The sequence below is a fragment of the Vanessa atalanta genome, chromosome 6 (assembly GCF_905147765.1).
Source record: "Vanessa atalanta chromosome 6, ilVanAtal1.2, whole genome shotgun sequence".
Classification (NCBI taxonomy): Eukaryota; Metazoa; Arthropoda; class Insecta; order Lepidoptera; family Nymphalidae; genus Vanessa; species Vanessa atalanta.
In genome coordinates this window covers 13,757,506-13,769,375 of record NC_061876.1, presented here as the reverse complement: position 1 = coordinate 13,769,375, position 11,870 = coordinate 13,757,506, and the positions used below count along the sequence as shown (strand labels likewise).

Below are 11,870 nucleotides of genomic sequence, written 5' to 3'. Positions count from 1 at the left end.
CCTTCCGCCGGCCTCCTCTCTCCAGCTCCGAACTTCCCGAGGATGGGGTCGGTCTCCCTCCGCTCTCGCTGCCTTCAGCCGCCAGTAGACGCTCGAGTTGATCTCGGCCTCGAGGTCCCATGGCGGGCTTCCGGACAGCAGGCAGGCTGCAGTGAACGACACCGTACGGTACGCCCGAGCCGCCCTGAGCGCCATCGCTCGCTGCGGACGTCGCAGGGACGCGACGTTGCGTGTACTCAGAGCGTCCGCCCATATCGGCGCCCCGTACAGTGCCATCGATCGCACTACGCCGATGTACAGGCGTCTGCACGAGCCTCCCGGTCCTCCGACATTGGGGAGAATCCGCCCCAGCGCTCCGGCTGCAGCCACCAGTCTTGGGGCCAAGCGCCGGAAGTGCTCCTCGAACTTCCACCTGCCATCGAGGACGAGTCCCAGGTACTTCATCGTCGACCCGATGGTGATGGAAGTTCCGCCCACTGTGATGGTCATGCCCTGAGGTGGCGCGTTCCGAGGTCCATGAAAAGCAAGGGCCTCGGACTTGTGCAAGGCCACCTCGAGGCCCAGTGCACGGATGCGGTGAACCGCGTGTGCGACGCCGGCTGTGGCTCGATAAGCCGCCTCGCGATGGGAGCTGCCGCGGGCCGACACGAGGGTGTCGTCGGCGTAGCATGTGACGCTGACCCCCCGCAGAGTGGCCCCGCGCAGCACCCAGTCGTACCCGATGTTCCACAGAAGGGGCCCCAGTACTGAACCCTGTGGAACACCGCACGTCATCGGTCTTCTTCTCCAACCGTCGCTCGTCGGGTAGGAGACCGCTCTGCCCGCAAAGTAGTCACCGATCAGTCGCTGCAGGTAACACGGCACGTTGTGGTACCTCAGCGCTTCTCGGATGACTTCCCAGGGCAGGGAGTTGAAGGCGTTGGATATGTCCAACGAGACAGCCAACAAAACCCCACCCTGAGCCACCTCCTCTTCTGCCAGGTCCCTCACCCTGGCGATCGCGTCCAGCGTCGAGCGGCCGCGGCGGAAGCCATACTGTCGCTCGTTGAGGCCCGGCTCCATGCTGTCGACTAGGCGGACGGCGAGCACACGCTCGAAGAGCTTGCTCACCTCGTCGAGCAGCACGATAGGTCGGTAGGCCGACGGCTGATCGGGGGCTCGACCCTCCTTACGGATGAGTACGAGCCTTCCCGTTTTCCACCGGTCGGGGAACCTGCCTTGAGCCAGACACGCTGAGAATAGGCGCCGGATGTTCGCACCTATTTCTTCTGAGGCGATCACCAGGGCGCGCCCCGGAATACCGTCTGGCCCCGGAGCTGTCCTCTTGGAACGGAGCCTAAGGACAGCAGCGGACAACTCCGCCTCGGTGACCGGGGGCGCCAGATCTCGTTCGTCTCGTTCGCTGCGCAGTGGGGCCATCGATGGAGGGACGAACTCTCGACGCTCCGGGAACAGCGCGCTCGCAACGCTCTCCAGAAGGTGTGGCTGGAGAGTGGTGGTGAGCGGGGGTGTCCAGGGTCGGAGTTTTTGTCTCACGACCCGGTACGGTCTCCCCCACGGATCCCTGTCGAGGGTCTCGAGCCACTCCGTCCACGCCGGCCTTTTGGAGCGTAACACAGGCGTCTCTGTGGGCGGTGTAAAGGGCCGCCTCCAGATCATGGTCGCGGACTCTCCTCCGTCTGCATCGGGCGTACTGGCGGCGGGCCGCAACGCAGGCTCTCCGTAGCTGACGGAGTTCCGGCCGCCACCAGTATACGCGGCGACGTGGAGTCTGAGGCTTGACTCTCGGCATCGCCACATCGCAAATGCGGAACAGGGCGGCGCCGAGTCGGTCAGCCTCTCGGTCGACCTGGACGACCGGGTCGGAACCGGCGCACCAGGCCTCCACGATGGCCGCCTCTTTTGCCAACTGGCTGTCGAGACGGCCCAGACTCCACCGCGGACCTTCTGACCGCACAACAGCGGGCCGGACGACCGGTGCCGCGGAGACATCGTATCGGATGTATCGATGATCCGATAGAGTCTCCACGGCCGTCTCCACCCTCCAGTCTCGAACACGGCGGGCTAGGGCGATGGACGCGAACGTTACGTCCACGATCGACTCGCCCTGCTGCCGCACGCACGTGCTCTCCGACCCACTGTTGATCACCGCGAGGCCCAGTGACACAGCCCACTCCTCCAGCGCCTCGCCCCTGGCGTCCGTCGAAGGGGAACCCCAAGCCGTAGATTTGGCATTGAAGTCCCCCGCGACTAACACCGGGTTGGGCGATGCCTGCCCGACCAGAGCCCCGACCTCAACGAGTAGCTGTTCAAACTCCGCGAGACTCCGGTTGGGCGAGGCGTAAACGCCCACGATCGCCACACCCCCGACTGCAGCGACTACGAACCCTCTGCCCCTGGCTACCCCTTCGATAGCAGGGGAACCAGCGACGGCAGGGGCGACGATCGCCACCACTCCCTCGTGGTCGGACACCCAGTCGTCCCGTAAATGAACGACATAGGGCTCCGAGACCACCGCCACGTCGATTTGCCACTCTGCCATGCTTTGGACTAGCAGGTCCTGGGCCCTGGCAGAGTGGTTGATGTTCGCCTGGAGACAGCGCCGGGCCATTATTGGGCGGTCTCCATAGGCTCCTCCACAGTCCTCTGGGACGCGGTGACGGGCCCTTTCGCCACCGCTCCTCCCTTCTTTGAGGCGAGACGAGTTTTGCTGCCCTGGCACGCCTTGCTACCGACGGCATGTGCCGCAGGCTTACCGGCCGCTGAGCACACGATACAATTGGCTTCAGCGGCGGTACACTCCCTGGCCCTGTGATCGGGAAGGCCGCAGCGGAAGCACAGACGGCTGCGGTCGACACCCCTATCACATTTGGCCCCCATGTGGCCCCCCTCCAAGCACCTGAAGCAGCGCAGCGGCCTCGGCTCGAGCAGTCTCACTCGTGCCGAGACCCACCCCACCTTGACGCGGCCCACCTCCAGCACTCTTTTTGCCGCCGCCACCGGGCAGCTCATCCAGAGGGAGCCGGAGCCGCCGGAGCGCCGGGCAATAACACCCGGTTTTATTGCTCCAGCGGAACAACCCCCCTCTTCGGCGACCGCAGACACCACCTCCACCGCAGTCACCGAGTCGTCCAGGTCCAAGATTCTCAACTCGACACACTTAGTCGGTCTATGGACCTGGACCGCGTCCGAGCTGAGGACCTCGCGGAGCTTGACCGCCAGGGCATCCGCCGCCTTCTCCGCGTCGTTGGTACCCGGCGGGACCTCCAGCATCCGTGCCCCCGTTGCCGTCGTGCGGAAGCGCACAGAGGTGAGGCCTACCTCGCCGAGCTTAATTCGGCTTTTGGCCTCGGCGAGAACATCCTCATACCTCACCCCTTTCTCCTCGGCACCGGGCTTCAGGGTGATGGTGATCACCGCGGTGCGAGGAGAGCGAAGTTTCCTTCCGGGACGCCTTTCTTTCGACTTCTTTTCCGGCGCCTTAGGCTTCTTGGGCGGCTTATTCGGCTGTTGACGAACAACAGCCGCCCAAGATGCTCCGGAGCCGCCTGGCTTCGGCGCTGGTGGAGGAGCGGTCTTCTTGGCCGCAGCCGCTGCCGCCTCCTTGGCAGCCATGCTAGGGCGTTTCGTCTTCTTTTTTGGCTTTTTGTCAGCCTTCTCTACTACTTTGGCAGTGGGCGGCTCGACTGGTGCCGACACCCTTGCTGTATTGCTGCTAGCTGCAGCTTCTGCCTCCTTGCGGTCTGCAGCTAGCGGAGGCCGCAACCGAGGCTCCGGAAGGAGGCGGCGCTCGATGCCCTCCATCCGGGCGTTCAGCATGTTGCCGAACTGCTCTCGGCTGGACCGCAGCGCCTCCTCCATGATGCGCTTGAGACCTTCCTCGTTGTTATCCTGCGGTTTTCGGCGCATCTCGGCCACCTCTCTGCGCAGTTCGGCCAACTGGCCCGAAAGCTGTGCGTTAGCAGCTTCCAGGCGGGCCACCTCCTCTGACATGGTCAGAGCTCTAAGTTCCGCTACCGCACCTTTGATGGTGTCAGCGGCAGTCTTCAGAGCCCTGACGAAAGTACCCTTCAGGTTGCCCGACTTGTCGGCAACCTGGAGCACCACGTCTAACGCCTGCTGGACTGTCGTGTCCAAAGCGGCGGACGTCTTCGGTGCGTCCTCGGCATGCTCATCTGTCTGTCGGTTCGCTCTGCGGGCCGCTCTCTCTTCCAGCGCCAACTTGGCCGTTTCGTTGTAAACGGCCAACGCGTCCTCCGTTTGGAAGCGATCCATCTTCGCCTTCGACTTCGCTTCGCGGAGCTCTTCCTGCGACTTCCCTATGCCCACGTATCTTCCATGGGTGGGCGGACGGCCTCGCCCCCTCTTAGTGGCGGGTTTTAGCCACCTGCTCACTGAGGATTCCGAATTATCACCCAGCTGCACGCTCGCGTCGCTCTCAGAGCCAGAGCAGCTTTCCTCAGCGTGAGTCCGCTTCGCACCCTTCTGCCTCTTCTGTGTCATCTCCTTGGGTGTGTCATCTCCCGACTCCACCGTCATCATGCTGCAGACCGACGAGTCCGACTCGGAGAGTCGCACAGGCCGGGCAGCTAGTCCTTCATTCAAGCCAAGGTCGTTGGTTTCAGCGCGCGCCATCGGGGCGCCCACCTCCACCGCCATATCAACAGTCATACGACTCGACACGCTGTCGGTATCCGACAGCGCGCCCATCCTCTCCAGTCGTACCACAGGTATTTTTTTGGTATAATCGGTGTCCGTTATGCTCGCGGTATGGTCGTCGTGACAAATCGATCGTGCGACTTTGTCCCCCTCATATTTCGATATGGGACTGCCCGATCCGTGAAGCGAATCGGGGAGGGATTGGCACCCTCCTGAGGAATAATTTTTTTTAGTAGCACTCATTTTAAAGATTTTTTGCCGGGGCTGCCGGCAGGAAGAAGGAAGGATAGGAGGAGGAAGGAATAAGGATGTGGAAGGGTGGGAAAGGAAACGCAGTCGGGACCGAAATACCCTTCGGCCATGCATCCCATCGCGCTGCGAGGCCACTTGGGATTCGGGGTGATTTTTTATCGAGGTTTTCTTCCTCAAACCAACAAAAGAAATTTACAAATTTATATACACCTACCTAATTAAGAAATAATCAAAATAAACATGAAATATGTATAAAAACTACGACTATATATTTACAGATATACAACACCCTCATTTGCCACGAGGCCGCGCACACAGTCCACTCTGGTGATCAGAGAAGGACCGGGGGCGACCCGTGGCCTAACCGCCGCGTCAGTCTTAGCCGTGGCCGGCGAGTAAACTCGAGCCGGCCCCGTTGCCCAGGGTACGCCACGAGGAGGCGACTGACATGTACCCCAACCTAACCTAACCTAACCTAACCTAACCTAACCTAACCTAACCTAACCTAACCTAACCTAACCTAACCTAACCTAACCTAACCTTTTTTTTTTTTTTTTGTTTAACGAGGAGGAAATGCATTTACGCATGCCGCCCGGTCGGGGGACCGGGACGGGTATGTGGGACTCAACCGGGAACTAATGCCCCGTGCCAGGGCACGCTAGTGCTAATGCCCTGTCCTACCCACTAAAACCATCCTCGGGTTTCCACCATGCCGCCGAGTGGTGAGGCCACGGGATCGCCAAGGGCATGCAACCGCGACCCCACCAGCGGCAGCCGCCGTAAGGCGGCTGAATATACATGGAAAGCGCGCCTAGTGCGCGCCTTCCTCCTCATCCTCCACGCGGGAATGTGGCGAACTCCCCCGAGTCCGCCACTGGAGGCTGGGCGTCAACGAAGCTAACGCCCTGCGGCGGATAAGATGGTAGGCTCCGCCGCAAACCGCCGGTGTAAAACACCTGGGAGGCTCGAGTAGCGAGCCCTCCCACTCCCTCCTAGCCAACGAGGCCACTCACATGGTCCGCCCTGACGCCGATCAGGGACGTACCAGGAGCAGCCCCGCGGCATCCCTCCCGCCAGTCTTAGCCGTGGCCGACGAGCAAGCTCAAGCCGGCCCCGTTGCCCAGGGTACACCACGAGGAGGTGACTGACATGTACCCCAACCTAACCTAACCTAACCTAACCTAACCTAACCTAACCTAACCTAACCTAACCTAACCTAACCTAACCTAACCTAACCTAACCTAACCTAACCTAACCTAACCTAACCTAACCTAACCTAACCTAACCTAACCTAACCTAACCTAACCTAACCTAACCTAACCTAACCTTTTTTTTTTTTTTTTTTTTTTTTTTTTTTTTTCTCGCTGGAAAAACGCGTTACGCGCTTCCCCCACGTGATGGAAGGTGGGGGGGTGTGTGGGACTCCCCGGAGCCCTGGACGCCGAGTGCGCCCAGGTACGCCGGGTTTACCCACTAAAAAACCAGCGGTACCCTCTCCGTCTTTCGGCGGGCGCCACGGGATCGCTTGCGCATGCTACCGTGACGCCCTGACGGTCGGCCCGCCTATGCGGGCCTCCAACACCTAGAGGGGGTTCTCGGGGTACTGAGACCCCCCCTAGTCCCTGCGACGCCTATTGAGGCGGGGGGAGAAGGTGCGCGTAGCGCTTCTTCCTCCTCCCCGGTCGTCTTCGGCGGAGCGGGTCTGCAGCGGCATCCTCTTCCCGCTCCCGCTCCGCGGCTTCCTTCTGCGACATCACGCTTTCGCAGAAGGAGCGCATCTCCGACCAACACGTCTCACTACCGAGCATTTCGTTGACGATGCTCGGCAGCGAGAGGTCTCCGCCCATAGTCGCCGCAAGGGTGTGCCTCTGGGGCCCCCACGCAGCACACTCACTCAGGGTGTGGTGCGCCGTGTCGACTGGCGCACCACACTCGTGGCAGGAGGGTGACACCTCCCGCCGCGCTATCCCGTGCAGGTACTTACCGAAGCATCCGTGCCCGGTAAGTACCTGCGTCATCCTGAAGGTGAGTGTGCCCTTCTTCCTCTCGACCCAGCGACTCAAGTGGGGCCGGATCGCCTCCACTGTCGCCAGGCCCGCCGTGGGTGACCCCAGATCCTCCTGCCATCGGGCGATCAGGGCTCGCTGGGCTAGAGCCCTGATCCGCCCGACCTCCGCCGACCCTGGACGGTCGCCGCGGTTCCTCGCCTCGACCCGGAACCGGTACACTTCCGCGAGCACCTCCGCCTGGAGCTCCCAGGGCGGATCGCCCGCGAGAAGTGTCGCCGCAGCCCACGACACCGTACGGTACCCTCTGATGCCTCTCACCGCTATGACCCTCTGCGGCTTACGCAGCAGGGCCCGGTTGTCAGCGGTGAGGGCGTCGACCCAGATCGGGGCACCGTACAGCGCCATCGACCTCACTACACCGGAATATAGACGCCGGCATAGCGATCCCGGCCCCCCCACATTCGGAAGGAGGCGGCCGAGAGCGGCGGCGGCGTTGATGAGCCTCGGGCCGAGATGGACAAAATGCTGCCCGAAGCTCCATCGACCGTCCAGGATGAGGCCCAGATACTTCATCTGGGCCTGCACCTTGATCACCGTCCCCCGGACGGTGATATTCGCCCCTCGTGGGGGTCCTTGCCGTGGACCGTGGAACAGGAGGGCCTCCGTTTTGGATATGGAGACCCTCAAGCCCAGCATTCCCATACGGTCCACGGTGAGAGCCGTTCCGACCTCGGCGAGGCGTGCCGCCTCCCGAAAGTCCCGCCCAGTCGCCGTGACGAGGGTGTCGTCAGCGTAGCACAACACCCCCATCCCGGGAAGGACGGGAGCTCGCAGGAGCCAGTCGAAACCGACGTTCCACAGGATTGGGCCGAGAACCGACCCCTGTGGAACACCGCAGCCTACCCGACGCCGGACCAGCCTCCCATCGACCCCCGCCCAGAGGACCTCCCTGTCCTGGAGGTACGCCTCCAGCAGCCTCCTGAGATAGGTCGGCACCCCATGGTATCGGAGTGCCTCCCGTATCGTCTCGAAAGGGAGACTGTTGAAGGCGTTCGCCACGTCGAGCGACACCGCCAGGACGACTTGCCCCCGGGCCACCGCTTCCGTCGTCCGAGTCTTCAGGGCGTCCAGGGCGTCGACCGTCGACCGGCCCGCCCTGAACCCGTACTGAGCCTCTGAGAGACCCGGACCGACCTCCTCGAGGTGCTGAACGAGACGGGCTGCGAGGACCTTCTCGAAGAGTTTGCCCGTCTCGTTCAGCAGCACTATTGGCCTGTATGCCGAAGGGGAATCCATCGGCCGACCTTCCTTCGGCAACAGGACCAACTTTCCTTCCTTCCAAGGCTTCGGAAACTGCCCGCTGCACAGGCACTCGTCGAACAGCTCCCGAAGCCTTGCACCCAGGAATTCCAGGGCGTCGCACAGAACACGCCCTGGAACCCCGTCCGGACCCGGCGCCGTGTTCTTGGCCCTCAAGCGGCCGAGGGCCATCTCCATCTCCCGCTCCGTGATCAGTGGTGGAGCCACTGCGTCTTCGATCACGGAGCGGGGGGCCATCTGCGGAGGGACATGCTCGCCTGGATGGGGAAAGAGTTCCCCGACCAGGCGCAGGAGGAGTTCCGGCGGCAGCGTCTCAGTGACGGGGGCGCCTTGGGTGCGGAACTTTCCGCGTACGCCGCGGTACGGGCGCCCCCACGGGTCTCGATTGAGACCCGCCAGAAGCTCCTCCCTGGCCTTCTCCTTGGCCTTGCTTATCGCCAGCTGCAGATCTTTTTTCAACTGGCGATAAGCGTCCAGCATCTGTCCCTCCAGGTCCGTGTCGAGGCCGTTGCGCCTTCGACAGCGGACGTAGGCCCTCCGCGCCCGGCAGCACGTCGCCCGAAGGTCGGCGATTTCGGGCGACCACCAATAGACGTGCCGGCGCGGAACCCTGCGCCGGGTCCGAGGCATGGCCGCATCGCAGACCTCCTTGAGCGAACTGCGCATGCGGCCCGCCAGCTCCTCTGCGCTGGCGCCCTCCGTCCTCCCCGCGGAACCCCACCGCTGCACGATGGCGGCCTCCTTGACCAGCTCTCGATCGACCTGGCCGAGAGACCACCTCGGCAGCGTAGTCGGCACCCTCTGGGGTTCCGCCGGCCTGCGAGAGGTGAAGATCTCGAATCGGATGTACCGGTGATCCGATAGAGTCTCCACCTCCTCCTCCACTCTCCAGTCGACCACTCTGCGTGCAACGACAGGGGTGGCGAACGAAACGTCCACCACGGAACCCCCCTGATGTCGCACGCAGGTGTGAACCTGCCCCCTGTTGAGAAGGGACAGGTCGGAGAGCAGGGCCCACACCTGGACGGCCCTCCCTCGCGGATTCGTGGCGGGGTTGCCCCAGGCACGCGACTTTGCGTTTAAGTCGCCGAGAACCAGTATCGGTTTCGGCGACTGCCTGGCCACCGCAGCTCTGAGTAAGCCGAGATAAGTCTCGAACTCAGCCAGGCTGCGGTTAGGGGAGAAGTACGTACCGACGACGACGTACTCCCCCCACCCCACCACTACGTATCCCGAGCCCCTCTCGATGAGTGAGAGGGGGGGGCCCGTTCCGCTCCTCGTGAGAACCGCCACGGTGTCGTCCGAGTCCCCCAGCCAGTGAGGTAGGGGAGGGACGAAGTAGGGCTCGCAGGCCACCGCCAGGTCTACCTGCCACTCCGCCATGGACTGCAGCAGAAGGTCCTGCGCTCCGGCGGAGTGGTTCACGTTCGATTGTAGGAAGCTCAGGTGTGCTGGCATACTTGATTCTTCTGAGCTTCCTCCGTAGCCTGGCGGCTTTCCTCGCGCGGGGCGGTCCTGGTTCCTTGGACCGCTTTACCCTTCGTGATGGGGGGGTTGCAATCCCTGGCCCCCATCAGGTGCCCAGAAGGCTTGCCGGCCTCCGCGCAGACCGCGCAGCGCATCTTGGCCGTGCATTCCGCCGACTTGTGGCCGTCCGAGCCACAGCGGTAGCACAGGCCTCCCCTTTCCGCCTTCGACGGGCAGAGCGCCCGTGTATGGCCCAGGCCCATACACTTGTAGCAGCGCATAGGGCGCTGCTCCACGACGGCCACCTTGGCCGAGCTCCACCCGACGAGGAGGCGACCGGCAGCGGCCAGCTTCTTCGCTGCCATGAGGGGGCAGGTGACGCGGACCATCCCCATATAGCCGGGTCCGCGCTGCATCACTCCGCACTTCACCGCCTCGGAGGAGCAGTCACCGGCGCGCGCGATCGCCGCGGCCAGTTTCTCCAAGGTGACGGAGTCGTCGAGCCCCGTCACCTTCAGGTCGGCCTTCTTCACTGGCTGTGCGACATTGGCGACCCCGTCGAGCACGGTGCGGAGCTTCTCAGCCAGCTTCCCTGCCTGCTCCGCTTGGGCCCTCGGTATCTCGAGTACCCTGGCCCCTGTCGCAGTCCGTCTCACCTTCAGGCCGCCGCAAATGCCGAGGTCTTGGAGCTTCACTCCTTGCTCCGCCCTCTCAAGGACCTGAGCGTAAGTGACGCCCTTTTCCTCAGCCGCCGGCTGCAGCGTGAGCACGATGGCAGCCGTGCGCGGAGTGGCCAACTTCGGCTTGGCCACCTGAGGCGTCTTCGGCGGCGCCTTTGCGGCCGTAGCGTCGGCGGAAGGGGTGGTCTTGCTCCCCTTCCTGCCCTTCTTCACCACCGTGGACCAGGACGTTTCCTTGTTCGGTGGTGTCTGGGACGTCGCCGGTGCAACCGGGGCGCTTACCGTCGCACATGGAGGGCCTGCGGTCGGCGATTGTGCCACTGGTGGGGCCGTTTTCCTGGCCTTATTCGGAATCGCCGGCTGACGGGCCGCCGACGCGTGAGACGGCGTCACCTCTTGCGGTTTATCTGCCGCGGAGGGAGGTCGCTGCATCCTCGCAGGGAGGCGCTCCTCCAGGCCCGCCAATTGGTCCTTCATCGCCGCGCCGATCGACCTGACGATGAAGTCCTTGAGCTCCTCCATCGAAGGAGCGCCTCGCGGGGTGTTGGCCGCCTCGGTCGCCGCTGCCACCGTGGTACGCATCTCCGCGTACTCACGGCGGTGGGCCTTTAGCTCCGCCTTGAGGTTTTCAACCTCCCTGTGCAGGCGGTTGTTGTCCGCCCGGAGCCTCCTGCTCTCCTCGGCCTCCGTCCGAGAGGCGAGGGCCTCGACCACACCCTCCAGAGAGGTCGCTGCGTCTTTTAGCTTTTTAATAAATCCTCCTTTTAAGTTGGAGGATTTAAGAGCGACCTCTCGTATCTGGGCCGCATTTCGGCCAGCCTCCGCGCGGAGCTCCTCGGCGCTTAAGTCGGCTGGGTCTGCGATGTTTATTGCGGGGGTCGGCTCGTTGACCACCGGCGCCGCAGCCGGCGCCTTTTTAAAGGCTCGGCTGCGCAGGGTACGCTCGAAGGCGAGCTCCCTGTCTTCCTCCTCTTTCTTTTTTAGTTCAGCCCTAGCTTGGCTGAGCCCGTTCTTTGAGTTGCCGCGGCGGTCGGCAGTGAGTCTCGCCGAGTCGGAGTCCGAGTCGGAATCGTCATGGTCGACGAACCGGACCGAGGCGTCCGACGCTGTCTCCATATCGGAGTCCATAAAATTGCTTGAGGCTGCAGATTAAAGCGGCGTCCCGCAGGAAGTACTTGGGCCAGGGTGGCTCTAAGGCATCATTATTGATCCTCAGAGCCCGGGCTATCGGATAAGCCGATAAAAAATTTTTGGTTGATTTTTACCCTTCCTGTTCTATATATATATTACAGGGCGGGTGGGAGGGCACAATTTTTCGGTTTTCGACCGATAACTCTCGAACGGATAGGCCGATCCGGGAGATTGAGATGTCAACGGATGCAGAGCAGAGGGCCCCACAATCGCGCCGAACACGGAAAAAAGATCGAAACAATAATAAAAAAGATATAAACGAAAAACTTAAAAATAGCTTAAAAACAGACAA

General features: G+C 62.5%; 1 protein-coding gene across 1 annotated transcript; it reads right to left on the bottom strand.

The window, feature by feature from the left end:
- Nucleotides 1-9,399: 9,399 nt before the first annotated feature.
- On the bottom strand, nucleotides 9,400-11,503 carry LOC125064719 (translation initiation factor IF-2-like). The gene is made up of 2 exons (XM_047671902.1): nucleotides 10,013-11,503; nucleotides 9,400-9,408 (listed from the first exon to the last, which is right to left on the bottom strand). The coding sequence occupies exons 1-2, from the start codon at nucleotides 11,501-11,503 to the stop codon at nucleotides 9,400-9,402; spliced, it is 1,500 nt and encodes a 499-aa protein (XP_047527858.1).
- Nucleotides 11,504-11,870: the final 367 nt, after the last annotated feature.

Coding starts and splice junctions, on each gene's coding strand:
- LOC125064719 (XM_047671902.1), bottom strand. CDS start 11,503: ATGGAGACAGCGTCGGACGCCTCGGTCCGGTTCGTCGACCATGACGAT.